This window comes from Chrysochloris asiatica, unplaced genomic scaffold, assembly GCF_000296735.1.
Source record: "Chrysochloris asiatica unplaced genomic scaffold, ChrAsi1.0 scaffold00050, whole genome shotgun sequence".
In the NCBI taxonomy this organism is placed as follows: domain Eukaryota; kingdom Metazoa; phylum Chordata; class Mammalia; order Afrosoricida; family Chrysochloridae; genus Chrysochloris; species Chrysochloris asiatica.
This window is the reverse complement of record NW_006408568.1, coordinates 15,843,937-15,864,813: the sequence shown is the minus strand read 5'-3', so window position 1 is coordinate 15,864,813 and position 20,877 is coordinate 15,843,937. Positions and strand designations below refer to the sequence as shown.

General features: G+C 38.9%; 1 protein-coding gene across 1 annotated transcript in view; it reads left to right on the top strand.

Moving 5' to 3' along the window:
* The window catches only part of SFMBT2 (Scm-like with four mbt domains 2), a 293,191-nt gene that overhangs the window by 163,146 nt on the left and 109,168 nt on the right, over window positions 1-20,877 (top strand). The window contains exon 7 of the mRNA XM_006862794.1: window positions 15,656-15,757. Within this exon, the coding sequence (XP_006862856.1) occupies window positions 15,656-15,757 (102 nt within the window). The remainder of the gene's footprint in view (window positions 1-15,655; window positions 15,758-20,877) is intronic.

Sequence of the window (20,877 nt, the reverse complement as noted above, 5' to 3'; positions counted from 1 at the left end):
AAAAGGAGCTGGCTGAGAGTACTAAGAAGGCTGTCTGGGATGAACTGAAATTAAGGAAACCTTTCACCATTAAAAAGAAAAATGTGTGTATGGGTATACATATATATATATGTGTGTGTGTGCGTGTGTGTATGTACATATATACACACGCACACACACACACACACACAAGGAGCTCTGGTAGTGTAATGGTTATGAATTGGGCTGCGAACCGCAAGGTCAGCAGTTCGAAACTACCAGCTGCTCCGTGGGAGAAAGATGAGGCTTTCTGCTCCCGTAAAGATTTACAGCCTCGGAAACTCTATGCTATGGGTTGGAACTGACTCGAGGGCACTTAACAATAACACACACACACACACACACATATATACATAATATATGGGATACTGTTGTTCATGGACTTCACATTTCAAGGTTTGCTTCTTAAAATGATCACAGAGTACTTTTTTTTTTTTTTTCCAAGTTTTTATTGTGAACTGAGTGATAGTGTACATGGAAGAACATTGGATTTTACACCATCATTTCATTGCAATGATTACAATCTCCTACGTGCATCATCATTAAACCATATTTGCTTCCATTCCTTCTGGGTTTTGTTTTTTGTTTTTTAGGGGAATGCGGGGATGTACACAAAAACATACAGGAATATATAATAACTTAAACAACCAAAGGACACGTTCTGCAAGCCTGCCTCCTAGCCACCAGAACTCAGTGTTTCTCTTTCCATGAGTCTAAAAGTTCTCAGCTGGTCGTTCTCTCCATGTCCTCACCTCTGCCTCCATATCTGGTGTTGCTGCTTCTCTGGATAGGGTACTGCATTCTGCTTGTGCTCTTCTCCCTTGATCGTGTCAGGGTTCTCTGCCCCTGGACTGTAAGATCAGCTACTCCCCCATTTTTGTTACAAAACTTATACCTTTACAGTTGTGACAGTCTCAATTAGTCATGATAACAATTACTCACTATTGAATTATAAGAATCTTATCCCCATCTCTTTTTACCAGAACCATCTAGACAAGATGAAAACTGTATAAAGTGGGAATTCTATCTTCCCCTGAACATTCTGAAACTAAACTTGTAAGCCAGTCACTTCATGCCTTTATCGTCCCCTCATTTTAGGTAGCCAATGTTTAAATTGCCCGTCCCTATCTACCCTCTGTATAGTGGGATCACAGAATATACTTAATATTAATTCACATGTGCTGTGTGTGTGCATGTTTGTTGGTATTTGAAAGCACCTGTCCCTTATTATCCCTTCTGATCTTCATACAGTAACCTGGCATTGTTGCTTCATCATTGAACAAATAGATAAACTGGAGACTCAATGACCACAAGGAGTGTGCTAAGAGATCACTAGGTCTGTGATAGAGCAGTCACTATGTGTCACATGGTTTCTGTTTTCCGGTTGGTTTGTTTGCCCACTGTATTGCATTGTTTTTTATAATTATTCTCAGGTTCCTGGGAGATATATAATTACTATGAATAGGTGAGCTGTAGACGGGCAGTGAATTCCCCATACTTTGGTGTTATTCTGGTTTTTTTTCAGGCTGAACACGAGTTGTGCTTTATTGGTGTGACATGTACACCTTGGACTGTAGCTACAATCCATTTCATCATTGTCTCTCTGACCATCAGCACCTATGGCTGTAGTGGCGGTTAAAGGGATCATGATACTTGTGGCTTCTTACTTCATATCAGACTCACGACAGATCAAAAGTGTAACTAGTCTGTTGTTGTTGTTGTTAAGTTCCATTGAGTTAGTTTCGACTCATTGCGATCCTATATAGGGTTTCCGAAGAATGGCTGGTGGGTTTGAGCTGCAATCTTGTGGTTAGCTGTCCAGTGCTTATCCTACAGCACTACACCAGGACTCCAACTAGTCTGAGTACCTAGATAAAATACCCAGATTTGGTTGTTTTTGAGACAGGTAGCTAGCTGCTAAATAGATCTCAAATTCTGTAGGTAGGCTTAACTGATACTAGTTGAAAGGCACCCTAGATATCTGTCAATAAAGGGCTTTCTGTAATTGCAAAGCAGTAAGTTTAGACAAGTTTGGTCCAATCTCGTGCTGTGCCTGTAATGCTGTTTTGTTTTTTTTATTATTATATCTTGCTTTGCCTATAGGTTAATGCTTAATAAACAAAGAGAAGGGGCAGCTGAGTGAAGGCTAATTGATAAAAGAAAATGTTGCATGAGTCCATTACTTTTAGTACATAGATCCAGACCAAACACGCACACATACACACAAACAGTGGAATTCCATGCACGTATTTGCTCTCATTCACAGTGTTCCGGCAGTGCTCTCAGTGCCACGAATATTTTGCAGATTCCCAGCCTGCTATTTCTTTAGTTCTTTGTAGCTTTGAATTATGGACTTGTCAGTGTGATTCTACATTTACGTTTTGGGAGGGAATCTCATTTATATTTTAGTATCTGAGACCTAGGTTAAAGGCTAGAGTGAAAAGATTAAGTGTAGAAAAGAGAGAAAAGCTTTTCTTTCTCGTTCCATCTGGTATAGCCAAAGGGGTAAGAACGGATGTGAGCTGTTCTGTGAGGATAGATTGTGATGTTGCAGTTTCTATGGTGACTGATTTCTTTTTCTCTTGTGCAGCAGCTAAATATTGCAACAAGAAGAAACTCATAGCTAAGTTTGGCGTTCAGGTGAGATACTTAGAGTCTCCCAGAATTTGTTTTATGCCTTTTGTAGAGATAAAGGCACCCTGGTGGTGCTGTAAGATAAGCACTGGGCTGCTGACTGCAAGCAAGATAAGCAGTTCAAACCCACCAGTTGCTCTATAAGAGAATGTTGAGGCTTTCTGCTCCCGTACACGGTTTTGGAAGAGGGTCACTGTGATTCAGAATCATTTCACTGGCAGTGAGTTTGGGTTTGGTTCTGGAGACAGAACTCTGATTTCTTTGGCATGAATTTCCCTGCCCCACCTGGTAGAGTATCTGAATTTAACAAAGAAGTCCTTGGGTGATGCTTATGGTTAATGTGCTTGGCTGCTAAACAAAAAACTGAAGGTGTGAATCTCCCCAGAGGTACCTCGGAAGAAACGGCTGTTCATCAACATCTGACAAATCAGTCATTAAAAAAACTATGGAGACTAGTTCTACTTTGACACTTCTGGGATCTCCATGAGTTGGAATTGACTTGATGGCAATTGTCTTTTTCTGGTTAGCTTAGGAATAAGTGTTTGACACCTGGCTGATAGACAGTTCTTTGTCATTAAGTTAAATCCAAATGGTTCTTTTAGGGAAAGGATATCTTTGACAGTAAGACAATGTGTCATTGCCCTTTTATGATCCTCTTAGTGTTGTCAGTTTAATGTTTGAGTTCCCTCGGAGGCCTGGTGTGGCGCTGAACTGCAAGGTCAGTTTGAAACACAAAGTCTACAGTTCACGCTCATCAGCTGCTCCTTGGAAACCCTATACAGGATTGCTATGGGTTAGAACCAACTCGATGGCACTCAACAATAACAAGTACCTTACTTACCTAGTGTTGCTGTAAAACAAAAATTATCACAAGTAGGGGCTTTGTTGTTGTTGTTAAGTATAACGTTTCCAAGAAGCAGCTAATGAGTTTGAACTGCCAAAACAAGCAAAAATGTATTTTCTCACAGTTTAGTAGGCTAGAAGGCTGAATTCAGGTCATAAGCTCTAGAGGAAGGGTCACTGTCTCTGTCAGCTCTTGTCTTCTCCCTCAGCTTCTGTTTTCTTGACTCCTTGCTGATCTTCATGTGGAATGACATAGCTTCCGTTGTTTCTGTGCTTGCTCCTTGCCTAATCTGTTCTTTTATATCTCAGATCATGTGATTTAAGGCACACCCCACAATGATAAAGCCTCATTAGCATAACAAATTTACACTATTATAAATCCAAAATAGGATTATAACTATGGGTATAAGGGGCTAGGATTTACAACACTTAGATTTGGGGGACACAGTGCAATCCATAAAGCAGCATTTGCCCAGTGGTAGGCTAGCTTACTCAGGGTTTTTCTTGTTTTATTGCAGTTTGTAGATACTGCCTTTCTTTAAAAACTGAAGTTTTGTGGCAACCCTGTGCCAAGTAAGTTAGTTTTCTAACAGAAGGAACTCACGTTGTGTCTGTGTCACATTTTGATAATTCTGACAATATTTCAAATGTTTTCATAATGCTATTGTACACTTGGAGTCCCAGTGTGGTGCTTTGAGTTAATAAGCTGATCTGCAAAGTCTCTCTGAACTACAAGGTTGGCGGTTCAAGTTCACTAGCTGCTCCTTGGAAACCCTATACAGACAGGGTTGCTATGAGTCAGAAATGACTTGAAGGCACATAACAACAATATTGTACACTTAGTAGACTGCAGTACAGTAAGAATATAACTGTTATATGCACTGGAACACGAGAAAATTCATATGCCTCACTTGATTGCAATAGTTGCTTTATTGAAGTGGTCTTGGCACCAAACTGGAAATGTCTCAAATGTATGCTTGCACTATACATCTTGGCAGAAGGGAAGGCCCTAAAATGTGTGTGGCCCTAAAGTGTGTGTATGGCCCTAAAACGACAATCTCCGCAATGCTTGTGTGGCATTGCCTGCTTCTATGGTTTTCATGGCTTTAAAGACTTGAAGAGGTTGACTAAACAAGACTTTGAAATGGTAAACCACAGTGAAGTTTAGTTCAAAGGATTTAATTCTCATCCTTTGCTACATATAGAAATGAGAGGCAGAGCTTGCCTGTAGTTATTCCCTGTGTGTTCTATGGGGTTATTGAACAGAATCACATGAATTACATAACTAAAGAAAGACCAGAAGGGGCATCTAGTTTTATGAGTATTGGAAAAAATCTTGTAAGAGACAGAATAAAGAGGGAACTTTGTGGTCAAACAATAAATGTATCTATAAAAATCGCAAACCCCAGATATATATGAATCCACTGTAACAATGGTTTGATGCCATGGACCCTAACTGTGTTGTCTGCAGTCTGCTAGATAACTACTTTCTTCTCACTCTAACCAGTAAGAATCTAAGAATATAGTCAACTTTTGGTTATCTACTCTGAGAGTTATCACTCCCAAATGGCTTCTGCTTGCTACCAATTATTTTGATTCTTGCCAGTTCCTGCAGATGCAAAGAAGGCAAGATAATGTTAGCCTGAACTAAATGTATGGTGTATGGGATGTGGGGAGAATACATCTCTTGTTTTATAAAATGACACATTTTAGAGTGAGTTTTGGGGCCATATTTTCATTTTCCGTGTCATCCACGCACCCATACTATAATAGGATGCCTGGTGTGGTGCTGTAGGATCAGCACTGTACTGTGAGCCACAAGATCAGCAGTTCAAACACATTAATTGCCCCTTGGAATTCCTATACAGGATCACTATGAGCTGGAATCGACTTGACATCTCTTAATAATAACAACAATTCACTAATAATAATAATAATAAAATGGGTTGTAATTCTTTCCTCAGTCAATGGTTTGATAATCACAGTAAAGTTATACAGAGGCATTGTTTCTCCTTAAAAAATACACACACATCCTTTGTAGGTTAGGGGAGTCTTTTAGTCTCTACAGTGTCTTTCATGAAAAGACTGTTGTTAAGCCTTATCTTAGGAAAGGAAACTGGTGGAAAGAGAAGTACTGTTTAGCAGTCTAACAGTTACAGAAAAATGAATAGTGTATGTGGTAAGTGGGACCAGCACTCAAATGCTACTGTCATTGAGCTCTCCTCATTTTAACATACTGCCTGAGAATGAGCCTCTGGATGCAAATAACAAGTATAGAAATCTTTCATTCTTGTATTTTCTCTCTTCACTCTCTTGGGTAGCCATCTTACCTTGAGCTTCCTTGTCTTAATAATATAAAGACAAGAGTTAGGCAAAATCTACCTCCTGTTTCAACTCCATCCCCATGTATAAATAGAAGGACTGACATAAACAAATCAGAGAAACTTTTATACAAATATACAATGTTCTGTGTTTGACATTAAAATAAGAAATGAGTACAATTAGGACAGTAACTACCTGACTCAAAACTTGTTTAACAAGATGTGGCACTTCTAGCTTGTGACTAAATTTCTTGATCCCAGCATAGTTAATAATTTCCCCCCCCCTTTTTTTTTTTTTTTGGTTTCTGCTCACTATAAATGCACATACATGCACACACATATATATTTATTCTTGCATACATAACCCCAATTGTAGAAGGAATTTAGAACATTTTATCATTTCAGTTGTACATTGGTAGCAATTAGTTACCTTGCTGGACCTCAGTTATTTCTAAACTTCCAATGATTTCCTGAAACTGCAGATGCATCAGAGAGGGCATAATGAACTAGGCAGGGCTGATGTGTTGGAAATCCTGACTTAGCAAATCACACACGTTTGGCCCATCTTTGGAATATACATTAACTCTTTCACATCCATATAAAAATAGCATCCTTTCAGATAGCATACAAAAGCACAGAAGGAAAAACCTAAATAAGCCATGAACATCATTACCATTCTACAGTGGGGAGTGCTGCAGTACTGTTGGTGATAACCTGTAGTCACCAAACACCAACAATTGAAGACGCAGGCTTCCACATCTTTCTTCAGCAGAGTGGCTGGTGGGTCGAAACTGCCAACCTCTTGGTTAGCGGACAAACATTTAACCACTGCATCACTGGGCCTCTTAGCTCGTTGACACCATCTTTTAACTTTATTCACTTGTGGCCTTGATAGTTCAGCTTTTCAGATGGTGTTGAGATAGCACCAACTTGAGTCAGAACAGAAAGAGATAGTCTGCGTGACTAATCAATTCAAGGGTCTGAAGAGCTTCCAGGGTGACAGAATTCTGGAGACAGAGGCAAGGAGAATCAAGTGTCTTTGGGTAAGCTAGTCAAATTCAGGTGTTGCATTAAGTATAGCTGGCTTCTCTCTTAAATGGACCTATAGGCGGTGGTGCTCAACTGGGGATGATTTTCACAATGCCTGGAGTGCATAAGTGGAGAATGCTAATGAAATCTAGTGGGTAGAGGCCAGAGATTCAGTTAAACGTCCTACAATGCACAAGACATCCCAGTTGTCATCAGTCATGCGGAGGTCAAGAAACCATGGATCAGAGAATAAATATGTTCTGAATAATGTTGTCACTTGGAAACAGGTTAACTAAGTGAATTTCAGGGCAGTGGGGATTTGAGGGACGCTCTTGCGACTGGAGTGGTTATTAGGTCTGTGTTCCATATAGGCTGGCAACTGGGCACTGTCCAATTTGGGATGCCTCCCCCGCACCGTGGCAGAATCGCATTCAGAAGATAGTGAGCTCCCTTGTATTCCCATAGCTTCTGTGACAGTGTCTGGAAAGGTCAGAACGAAAAGTCAGATGGTGCTTTGTGGGGAAGTTTTGGTTTTCTTAGAAATCTTGCTCATTAGCAACTCTTTAATTCTTTTTCTCAAGGGTAGTATCCACATAAGGTCTGCATGGGGATGGCAGAGTGCCGGCATTTGGTTGTATTTCCATGACAACAGCTTAGTCAGATCTTAGGGTTCTCAACAGAATAGGCACCCAACAATTTTGTCACCCATAAACTGTCAGCGGTGTGTGAGGCAGGGAGGGAAGCTGCCCCTCAGAGCGATGCCCTGCTCGTTTGCAGCCCACAGCACTCAGACTGCATAGAGCGTTACTGTGGAAACATGAAGCGATACCCTAGCTTACTGGAAGAAAATTAACTAGGCATGAGAAAAGACGGTGTAATCACTGTTTACCTACACACAAGCAAACACAAAATGAGCTGTTGTTTTCTCCCCACAGTGCTGCTGTAAGATTGAATTTTTTGCCACTTACAAATGCTTTAAAGGTGCTAAATGTTAATCAATGAAAGACATTTTCATTTACTTATTTTTTTTTTTAACAACCTTGAGCACCAGTTTTTGGACTTACTGCAAAACAGTCCCACTTCTAATCATCCATTATAAATCTTGTGGTTTAGATCGAAGTGTACAGTGTGACATTTTCTCATTACGATTTTTTTAACTGTATTTAATGCATGGCTAGCAGATAAAAATGCTGTTTTATAAATGTAAATAAAAATTGGAAACGATTATTTGTGTTCGGCTTATAGATTTTTATTGCACTTTTGTTTTAAATATTTCATTGGTTAAATTTAATTCAGTGCAACAGAATTGAAACATAATCATACTATTGATTTAATAAATGCTGGCATCCTAATGACCATTTTTAGGTGAAACTCCATTAGGAGAATAATTTTCTAATGAGTATATAAGCACTAGGTCATTGGAGAAACAAAAAAAGAGGAACAATGCGGTAAGTTGTACTGCGCTTTTTCTTCGGCCTGACATATCATGCTGATATGAATAAAGGAATTAAAGCATAGTTCATTATAGATCAATTTGAATGCAATACTAATTAAAATCTTCCCTTGACTTCACTGAAGCCTATTCTTAGAAATTATGCAAATTAATTGAGGCCTTGAAAAGAAGCATATGCAAGGTTTGAATTCCCTTTAGACTAAAAAAAAACAAAAAAAGCCTGACATAAGGGAACTGAAAAGGTTTACTCTGCAGTATTTTGAGCACCAGTATGAAACACTAAAAGCCTTCAATACTTAAAAATACTTTGGTTGAGGGGGATGCATCTCTCTCTCTCTCTTTTTTATTTTTTGGTCCATTATATTTCACATCAACAGAAGCAAAAAGGAAGAACCAAAGAATTAAACAAGAGTTGACAATCATCTTGCCACTGTGAGTGAAAAATTCCCATAGCATTTGGTTGTGGCTTCCGCACAGGAGATTATTCACTGCTTTTCTTACATTAAAATCTTCACAAAGTAGATTTTTATTCTGTTGTGTTAATTAGTTTGAACTCACTCTCCCTGGAATCACATTCTCCATACTTTTCATGTCATATGAGATATATTTACTGAATGAAACAAGTATGGGAGAAGCGTTAGCTATTTTGGGAGCCTGTGTTAGCCACATACCAGATTATAAATGCATAACCTGCAGTTTAAGCCCATAAAATAAATGTGGAGAGATTAGTTCAGTTCAAGTAGACATGTGGAAGATGAGTGGAACCTACAATGATTAAGTATTTTTTCTTTTTCTCTGTTTTCCGACTTTGAAATTAGTAACAGTCTCCATCTGTAGATTTAAAACTCACAGTAATGTGTACGTTTTATGAAGAACTTAATCACCATGCAGCTTTATTGTTGTTACGTGCCTTTTTGTTGGTTATAACAGACTGGTAGATTTGACCTGAAGTTAGCAGTCCTATATTGCCACACCAGGCCCCGAAGGTGTATTACCATGCCAGAAAAATCTGTGTAATTTTTACTTGCTGATAACTAATGGTAGGACAGCTTCATGGCAGTTGTTGTTCAGTGCAGTCCAGTCGGTTCTGACTTTTGGTGACTTGTAAATCTTGGTGGGAGCAGAAAGCCGCATTTTTCTACCTTGGAGTGGCTGGTGGGCTGGAACTGCTGACCTTGCTACCAGTGCAGTACTGATCTTACAGAGCTACTGTGCTTCCCCTCTCTGGTGGTAGTGTTTCTTAAATAGGTAATAATATATGTAACCCACTGGTGTGACGCTGTAGGTTAATGCACCAGACTGCAAAGCCATTATGTGCTGGAAGGTCAGTGGTTCAAGCTCACCAGCTGCTCCTTAGAAACCCTATGCAGGGTCACTATGGGTTGGAAGTGACTTGATGTCACTTAAAAACAACAACAACAACATATGTAACCTTACACCACTAGGTTGGAGGTTGTCCCAGGACTGGGCGGTGTTTCGTTCTATTGTGCATAGTGTTGCTATGAGTCGGTACTGACTCGATAGCACCTAACAACACTGCCAGGGTTCCTTTTTAACTTGTTAACTACAACCACCAGGTTGTAGTTGTGTGCCATCAGGTGGGTTCAAACTCACTTTTAGGGAATCTGTATAGGGTTTCCGAGACTGTAAATCTTTACAGGAGCAGAAAGCATCATTTTTTTCCCATAAAGCAACTGGTAGATTCGAACCATTGAACTTGCGGTTAACAGTCTGGCTGGTAACCCACCATGCTATCAGGACTCCTTTTTAACTTGGTACTATATCTATACTTGAAATAAAATTTACACATATAGACGATGGGGGGTTTGTTTATTTTTACCAATTAGGGATCAAAAATAATAGTTTCTTTTTTGGGTTTCCTTGCTTATCAGTGTTATATAATCTGATCATGAAATCCAAGTGAGACTGAGTTTGAATCTGGATTCCTCTTAATAGTTCTATATTGATTGCTTCTTAGGTAACTTCTCTGTGTCTTAATTTCCTCACTGTAACATGGATAACACCTCATAGGCTATGTGAGGAGAAAAATCCATAGACAGTGCTTATTAAGTACTTAAAATGTTTTAGGCCAGTCCAAAAATCCATTTCCGTTGAGTGAATTCTGACTCATAGCGACCCTATAGGACAGGGTAGAACTGCCCCATAGGGCTTCCAAGGGTGTAATCAGTATGGAAGCAGATTGTTACATCTTTCTCCAATCATTTCTGTTAGCAACCATGCGTGTAACCACTGCGTTACCAGGGCTCCCAAAATGTGTCAGTATTTATTATTTCCACCCACTCAGTAGTAGATTCCAAAGCAAGTTATTCTCAGTGAAGAGTCACTGTATTTTAGTAGGAGAGGGTGAGAGCTACTTTGGTGCTAGAGAGAATAAAGCTGATGAAACCTGAATGGAGGAAGGAAATTGATAAATACATAATCTCTTTTACAATGTCATTTGATGGAAAATAAGGTTCCCTGAAGCGAGAGGCCTAGTAGGACAGTCCTCCAATAAAATGAATGATGTTTTACTTTTGATCAATACAAAACTACTTCTAGGGCAAAAATAAAATGTGTGGTGATGAATGTAGACGGGAATGGCATTGCCAACATTTATTAAATGAAAATTGTTTTTCTGTAAGCAGTTTAACTAGACTCCAGTACATTTAAATAAACAGTATTTCTTGAATGTGACAGGCAGATTTGTAAGTGTACTGATGAGTTAATAATGCCTCCTGACTTCAGGAACATTATTCTTGATCCAATAATTGTAAGATATGAATGAATCTCTAGACATTTGCAAAGGCCAGAATGCATCTTTCAATCCCTCATGAACTTTCTGTTCTCTCAGTACATAATCATCTTTGAGACTCATTTTCAGAGATTCTCTTTCTCAAACACAACATTGACAAGGATTAACTCAGTAGGTGTTTGTGTCAACAAATACATGTTCTCTGACAGTATTAACAGTCTGGGGATGATTTGATTTGTTTTTAAATGAGAAGATAGAACTGTACCTTTCCTCGTGCACTAATATGGATTGATATCTATACTACCCACACAGAGCTAAGAAAGTCTATATATTAACTTATTTGGAAATTATCTCATATTGAATTTTTCCACTATCATTAAAAACAACAGCTATGCTTCGTAAGTGTTGATTGTCATGTTTTGCCTTTTAGATCAGACTGAGATGCCTCCATTGACCCTGCCTCACTACTTAAATTCAACCTTTTTCTCATGCGTTTCTGTCGCATGTTACAGCTACGCAAACCCCACACAGCGTCACTATGAGTTGGAACCAACTCAACAGCATCTATAAATCCTATGACTGTCAACACTATAATGATCTTTAGTTTTTATTTGCTGAGTGTTAAAAAAAAAATCTGAGATATCTTTAAAGCGTGGATCTCTCCTAACTATTATATGTTTATCTTTTCTTTCTCTCTTTGAGATAGGATTTTTGTGTGTGTGTATTCCATGGAGGTTGTGGTACCTCCATGGTTTCTAAGGAATGCATATTGGATGAATGATAAAACATGGAATTGGAATGGATGTCAAGAAATCATCTAGATTTTCACCTTCCACCAGCCTAATGCAATCTGTATTTATTAAGGTTTTTTGTGAGGTTGAACTAGATAGCACTAAATGAGAGAGTTTGGTGTTCAGTACAAGGTGTTTCAGGTACAACATGCCTACCAGTCATACTTTTTAAAGTTCTGCAGATGCCACTGGTTTCCATGGTAACTATAACTGGATTAGAAAATGCTTCCCTGCCCCTTGTAGAAAAAAGTTTCTGACCTCATCATTCATGAGTCTATGCCATGTGAGTAACAGATTTAGTCAACCTCTAATTGCTCCACCTCTTTGCTCTTGGATCTTTTTGATTTCCATTATATTGACTTACTTCTAAAGCAGGTGGGGTTTCTATAGAATTATAAGAGCCTTTTTTTTTTTTTTTAATAATATAACTGAAAATTGACCTTAAGAAAGTGAGAAGCTAGAGCTTGAAGAAACAGAAGTGTAATTTATGGTTTCCAGATTAATTTTTGAAAATATGGAGTTCACATTTAATAGGTACATGTGAGTATTTGAGAGCAGAACATAAATCTGTGGGTATGGATGCAGCTGCCTCTCAAAATGTCTGGATGTTTTTTGCAGTCTATCAAATATGAGGGGCTAAAGGTTTTTTCATAGCTTGAAACAAAAATATGCATTTCCACAAGTAAGAAGTGTGTGTCTTTACAACTGAAATCTGGGAGAAGTAGTAAGATGTGTAGGAAGCCTATGCCATGACTGGCAAAGGGAAAACTTGTTTCTAAACCTTTGGAACAATGTTAATTTTAAATAGTTTATAAATATTTTTATGTTTTCATGTTGTTTTGAGTTTTGTACCACACGTGGACCATCTTTGATAGCTCAGTGACTGACTTAAAAGAAGACAGAGACTCCAGGAAAGTAAGAGAAAAGAGTGCATTGTGTACATGAAGTGATCTGATACCTTTTGAACCTAGAGATTCGTAGACGGATGCAGTCAGCCACAGAAGACTCCACTTAAATCATTAATAGCAAGCTCTTTAATGCAGTCCTCCACCCTGAAACGAAGGTTATCTGAGTAACAAATTTGTGTCCTAAGAAATTTTTATACTTCATTTCTATGGATAAGGGAACATTTCTTCTAGACAACATAAAGGACAGTTGTTAGTGCTGGGCTTCTGGATGCCACAGGGAGCCTCCAGCAAAGAGAGCACATACCATGGTTTGAGAGCTCTTCCAGTGGAACTCGCAACCTGGGATAAAGAATGGGTGTGGACTTGGCTGAAGACTTGCAAGTCAGTGTCCAGGTTAAACTGAGAACCTGGCTTTCAAAATGGAATTGGAGATCACTACTTAGAAATTCACTGACTCTATTCAGAAAGTAAATGTTGGAACAGGCTATAGGGCTAGACAGTGGAATCAAGAAGGAATTAATAATAGCATGTGCATCAAAAACCCAAACTAAAGTTTTCCTACAGTAAAAACACAAAGGAGAAGTAAATGGGAGAACAGGGAGAGATGGCAGTTTCCAGAACCCTAGGGACAGAAGCTGCCAAGGAGTATTTACATGTTTTCTGTTATTGGTGAATAAAAATAAAGAATGCAAAGTCTTAAAGCTCTAGGAAGAAATGAGGGAATTTTGCTGCAAGGAGGGACAACTGATGGCAGAGAGGAAGCCAGAAGAACTTCTGTAAAAACCTGTGTTTGGGGCCATTTAGTATAGTAATGAATGCACTCGTATTTCCTGGGGCATTTCTGTGTTGTTAGGTGCCATCGAGTCTGTTCTGACTCATAGTGACCGTATACCCAACAGGGTCCTGTACCAGTTTCAGAATTGTTGCTCCATTTGAGCCCATTGTTGTATTGTAAGACAATGGAATAATAATTGCTTCAACTTGTTGAGTATATTTGGGCCAAGGAAAGAAAGCATATTATAATTTTAGAGTAATTCCTCTTTTCAAAAGATTGAAGAGTTTTTGTGCTTAAAAGAGAAAAGCATCTGAGAAATTCACTAATGTGAATCCATTTCTGTTGCTGGTGAAATACTGAGGGCATTGGTGTCTGGTAAGAACATTCATTTTCAATCTTGTAATTCAGGTGTCAGTTAGTCACTTTCTGTTTAGTTCTTACGTCTCAACATCTATGCTTTATGGCTCTGCTGGAATAGAGTTGACATGGTTTCTTGACATTATGATTGGTGTATGTAAATAAGCATTATCTCCATGTATTGTTTTTGTTTTTAATTCCTTTCCTTGTCTGACCCATTTTCCCTAGCAACCTTTATAAACAACGGCTTTATTTTCAACAGAAAAAAAATGAAGCTTATCACCTATACCCAAGCTATTTCCTAAAGTGTTTTATTGTGTTTCTTCTTCTTCGGCATGTAATTCTTATAAAATAATTATTATAAACTCTTAAGGAATCTATGACGGCTTGGATGGGCCAGTTCATTCAATTTATTTTTGTCATAAAAGTCATTGTGCACTGACTACATCCCTTCTCATTCTGATTATCCATCCTCCTGGATGTGGCATTATTTGCTTCAGCCTGACCTATCATTTATTGCACATCTGTTGAGTGCAGAGATCTTTATAAACTGCTGTGGGGAAATGAAAAATGAAAGGGTCCTTGTGGTTCTATAGGCATTTATATTCTGTACCTTCATTGCTATAGCAATCGAGTGATGAAGACTTTTATTAGTAGCTCCTCTTCTTTGTTCCCATGGTGGTGGACATCAACTTATTGACCAGCTTTTGCCTGGGGAGATGGGTGTGTGTGTGGGGTGGGGTGGGGGGGACGGGACACAAGAACAGGTACGATCTAACTGGACTGCGTGAAATCTTCAGAGTTAGCTGTAGAATGGCAACACTGAATTAATTAGAACGCTACTTTAGACTTGCAAATAAAAAAAATGTGATAGTTCCCTAGATATTTTTTGTACTTCACACCCAATTGACGTACTTGGAAATAACGGAGTTTATTTGCAGCGATTACTTCCTCAGGGACAGGCTACAAACACATTTATTTATCCACTACTGTTTATACAGACTGTGAGTTATGAGGTGACCTCCATCTAGGTGAGATAAATTCTGGTACTCCAGAGTCCAGCCAGCCTCATCTATTGTTGGAGAGCTGAAGTGCATATATTGATATTAGTTTTCTTGAGGAGTGAGGCAAACCTCATCTCTCACACATAAGGTTGCAGCGAATGGGTTATAAAACTGACAGACAACAATTAAACGGGGTGTTGCTCATCTTTATTGAATAGGGGTCAAGTTTGGATTCTTTGCCAAGCTGTTGTGGATGCTTTTATGTGCATGTCTCCAAGACCATCATCTCACTACCTAATTGGTAGGCTGTGCATTCTGAAACAAACAGACAGGGACAAACCTAGTCACATACAAGGTATCACTGAAATCCTATGAAATAACTCCAGTAGCGAGAGGCCACACTTTCAGTAGCTGCTCCTACTGTGTTTAAGATGACTGATTGTCTCCATTGCTCTGCTCTGCTTCAATTACTAGCGCCTCAAAAGATCAAAGCCATGCAATGTGAATTATATTTTGCTTAGTGTCAATTTAGGAATGACTACAAAGGTTTGTTTTCTCTTCCTTGAAAAAGCAATTTAGCTTGCAGAAAATAATTAAATTTGCAATATCTTGTAATAATTAGAAATTTGAAATGGGAGGGTTCGTTATTTCAATCAGATTTTGCTTGTTGCCCAGTAGAATGTTCAAAGATATCATCCTGGCAATTTCCAATGCCGTAGCATTCAGTATATATATACATAAATTTTTTTTTTTTAACTTTTCCCCTGCAGGATCATGCAGATTTGCGAAGCCATTTCTTCACAGTTGGTATGAAGCTAGAAACAGTGAATATGAGTGAGCCCTTTCATATCTGTCCTGCATCAGTGACTAAGGTGGGTTTTCCTAGCTTGTTCCTCACCTCAGCCTCCAATGTGGATCAAATAAGTCATTCAGCTCAAAGCTCAATAAAATACTCTTGCTTGAGAATGTGCAGCAGTGCCAAATACACCCAAGATGATTGTCTTTTCTTCAGTGCAGTACTGTTTTAGACTCTCGTTTTATCGCTGGTAGCATCAGGTGAGGGAGCCCTGTTTGTGTTTAAGTGCTAGGCTGCTCACCAGAAAGATCTGCTGTTCAAACCCACCAGCTGCTCAATGGGAGAGAGATATGCTGTAGTCTGCTTCTGTAAAGGTTATAGCTTCGAGAGAGACCTTAGGATGCAGTTCTGTTCTGAATAGACTCGGTGGTGCATGACAACAACAACAACCACCATCTTTTCAGGAGCAGATTACCAGATCTTTCTTCTCACAGAGCAGCTGGTGGGTTCAAACTAATGACCTTTAAGTTAGCAGCCAAGCGCTTAACCATTGTGTCATCAGGGCTGCTTTTATTAGTCATACCAAAAACCAAACCCAAACCCACTGTTTCTAGTGAGTTTATTCTGACTCATCGTGACCCTGTGTAGGGTGTCTGAGACTGTAAATCATAGGAGCAGACAGCTTCATCTTTCTCCCACAAAACAGCTAATGGGTTTGACCCACTCCAGTGCCTAACCCACAGCATCACCAAGGCTCCTTATATTAGCTACAGCCACATATAATAATTACTTTAAAACTGCTGTTTGTTCCTCTTCTCATTAAAATAATTAAATTACTTTAAGAATTGCCTATTATAGTGATACATGTTATATAGTGCATTAGGCAAATCTGCTGCACAAGACCTCTTTAAAGTATTCAAGAGCAAAGATGTCAATTTGAGGACTGAGGTCCACCTGACCCAAGCCACAGTATTTTCAATAACCTCATATGCATGCTGAAGTTGGACAGTGAATAAGGAAGACCTTAGAAGAATTGATGTGTTTGAGTTATGGTGTTGGAGGAGAATATTAAAAGTACCATGGGCTGCCAAAAGAACCAACAGGTCTGTGTTGGGAGAAGTACAGCAAGAATGCTCCCTGAAAATTAGGATGGCCAAACTTCGTCTCTGATACTTCAGACATGTTGTTAGGATGGACCAATCCCTGGAGAAGGACATCATGTTTGCTAAAATGAATGGTCAGAGGAAAAAGAGGGAGCCATCCAACGAGATGGATTGGCACAGTGGCAGTCGTAATGGGCTCAGGTGCAGCAATGATTATGAGATTGGCCCAGGACCAGGCAGTATTTCGTTCTGTTGTGCATAGGGTCTCTATGAGTTGATACCAACTCGATGGCACCTAACAACAACAACAACAACAACATTATAGTGGTAACCTGCTTTTCCTGCACTGAAAGCAGCTTGTCTGATTGATTTATGTTTGAAAATAACCTGAACATGGTGAAAAGAAAATTCCTACCTCTAATATGCCGGAACTTGTACTTCCTTTTCCTTATCTGTTTCTAAAGGAAAATTCCAGCTACTAAGATTTATAGATTTTAAATGAAATGACTTTATTTCCTGTAAAGACATTTTCATTTTGATCTGATACTAATTTGCTTCCCTGTAGGAGGCAGCTGGATGAAGGCACTTATGGTTACTTATAAAATGTGTGTTGCCAGCTGAACTGGTCTCTTATCAGTGGTGGGGAAAACCAACAAACTAGCATTCATAGCAAATGTGTGTTTTGGTTAATGGCCTTTTGCCCATTTTAGTAGGGGAACTTAATTAGAGGTTTAAAAGTTAATTCCATTTTAATTTTGTATTCTGAAGGGGAGACTAAGCTTGTTAATGCAGCGATTAGTGTTTTAAACTAGATTTTCTCATTCAAGATTTGATATGGCTTGAGAAATGTAGTGTTGTATATGTTATAGAATATGGAAAATAAGTATTTCTAGGAATTTTTCTTCTTTCCTAAATGTTTTTTTTCTTTAGTGAACACAAACTGTTTTTCATGTTGTTGTTGTTATTAAGTGTCACCAACTTGGTTCCGACTCATGGTGACCCTGTATAGCAGGCGTGGAGAACATCCAGCCCATGGACCTGTGTTACTGAGTTAAGTGTCATCGTGTCAGCTACGACTCATAGTGACCCTGTGTAGGGTTCTGAGGAGTAGCTGGTGAGTTTGAACTGCCAACCTTGCAGTTCAAACTGACCTTGCAGTCCAGTGCTTATCCCTACAGCACCACACCAGGACTCTGTATAAGGTCATATAAGGTCAGTGAAATCATTTGGTCTGGCCCTGCCACTGCAACCGCAGTTCTAGCCATTAAAATGTTTGACCAAATATAGCAGGCTCATTTTCAAGTTAATAATTTTGTATGGCCTGTGAATAATGTTATAAATATCTAAATGACCCTTGGCAGAAAAAAGATTCCCAATCCCTGCTACAGAGGGTTTCCAAGGAGCGACTGCTGAGTTTGAACACTGGCCTTGCAGTTCAAACCAACCTTGCAATCCGGTGCTTATTTTACAATGCCACACCAGGGCTCCATGGTATATACTGTTAATTTTTTAAGGAGTTAATACATATGAGGGAAAAAAAGCAGCGACATATGCCTTGGCTGATCTGATTTGAATGAAACCCATGCCCTCTAATTCATGTGCCATCCATATGTTTTTATTTGGCATTGCCTTTGGGGGTCTTTACTGTGTATTCCAGCACATTTCCCCAAAACTAGAGATTGAGAACATTGTTGAGACGTGGCCAGAATTTTCCTTCATTCTAGCAGCAGGTGATACTATGATGCCAGCTGCCCTTTTATCTGGACTAGGTATCCATTGTCCTCAATGTAAGAGACCACCACTTCAATGTCACTTGGTATTTATAAAACAAATTAACAGGTGCAGACAGGCTTGGAAGCATGGTGCCCTTATACAATAAGGGCTGGGCTGTGAGCCACAAGATCAGCAGTTTGAGCCTACCAGTCACTCCACATGAGAAAGATGAGGCTTTTCTGCTCCAGAAAAGACGCACAGCCTCAAAAACTCTGCACAGGGTCACTGTGAGTCAAAAGCTACTCATAGACACTTCGTAACAACAGCAACAAGATGGCCTTAGCTTGTCAATAGTAGATTATCTTACACTTTTTATGGCTTTAAATATTAGTATATGAAGTTAGGAATTCTGGTGTGGTGCTGTGGGTTAATGCACCAGATTGCAAAGCCGTTTGAACCACATGATTGGTGGTTCAAGGTCACCAAGTGCTCCTCGGAAACTCTATACAGGGTCACTATGGGTCAGAATTGACTCGATGGCACTTAACAACAACAGCAAATATGAAGTTAGAATGTGACATATTAATTATAATTTGTTTCAGTGCAGATCCCTTTAGACTTTTTTGAATAGACTTTCATTAACAACCATATGTTTTTCACAATAAATAGTTATTAGCATAATGGTTATGAATCGGGCTGCTAACCTCAGGGTCAGCAGTTTGAAACTACCAGCTATTCCGCTGGAGAAAGATGAGGCTTTCTGCTCCTGTAAAGATTTACAGCCTCGGAAACCCTGTTACAGGATTGCTATGAGTCGGAACCGACTCCATGGCACATAACCACCAGCCACCGTTCTAAATAGACCTCATTGTGTGTGTGAGTATGTGTATGTGTGTATAGGAGGTGCTTGCTGATTTTTAACCTTCTCCTTTTCCTTTTCCTTCTCCTTTTATTTTTTCTTACATTTTATCCCAACGTTACAATATTTAAGTCTTTTTGGTGTGAACCAAAAATATAGCATTATTTTTTTTCTTTGATCAACCACATGTTGTAAGATGCGAGGACTGTCACTTACACCTCTGTCTCTAGAGCTTGGGTGGTAGGTACCTTCCCATGTTTAAGACTCATCATGGAACGAGGTATCCGAACATTCTTAATATCAAATATAATTATAAGTATATATTTCTGTCAACACTGTAAAATGTTTTGAACAATCAGCTTGAGAATATAACAAACTGATGTTATTACTCATCATAATGAAGATTAATCTTATCCCCAAGTGTGAGGCTTTTCTTCGTGGGACAACTGTTGAAGAAGTAAACAAATAGCATTAAAGCAAACAAAAAAAATACAGACAAACATGTAGTAGATTCGCTACTGAATGACCAACCTGTATCAGTGTAGCAGAATTAGGTTTGTTTCAAAACAACATGAGAAAATGACAGAAGATGATGATGCCAGCAATATCATCTATACAGGGGCTATAAAAGTTCTTGGAACAGTTCCATTATCTTTCAATTCCATATTTCCACAAGCTTTTTGAATGCCCCTTATATGTGAATTACATCATATAGTTTAGACAAAAGTATACTGGAATTAGATGGCTTGGGTTCTAGTTCTGTTTCTGCCAGCTTTGAGCCTCATGGTCTTGGGTAAGTTAGTGAGATGCTCTAGGTTTCAGTTTTTAGACCCTCTGGGTTCTGGACTGGATGGACCCTAAGGCATTAGTGGTGAACCATATGGGAATATAAAGCCTGATGGATTTGACGAAGTGCGTTAACCTTTTCCTCGGAAGTATGCACACATAAATGTTCATTTGATGTTTTTAGTGGTTTTTGGAGATTCATTAGTGTCCATCATTATGAGAGGGCTTCAAACTGTTCATGGGAAATAGAATTATTGAATGACAATGGGATTTTTCCATAAACTTTTTGATGTTCCCGCGTATGGTACAATGAATGGCACTGAGTGTTTGTCAATAGTCTATAGAACTATATATATATATATATATTTTTTTAGTTTGTGAGTGTGTGTATGTGTGCATGGAAGTCTAGACCACATTGTTATTGTTAAGTGCCACCAAGTCAGTTCCCTGTATAGGGTTTCCATGATGGGATTGAACCGCCAACCTGGTGGCTAGCAATCTGGTGCTTATCCTGTAGTGCCGTGCCTTAGTACAACAAATATTTACTAATCATTTATTGTGTGCTAGGTGTTATTCTAGACAACATAAAATATAACATATATAACACAACACGAAATATAATGTATATAACACAACACGAAATATAACGTATAGAACACAACACGGAATATAACATATAGAACACAACACGGAATATAACGTATAGAACACAACACGTAATATAACGTATAGAAC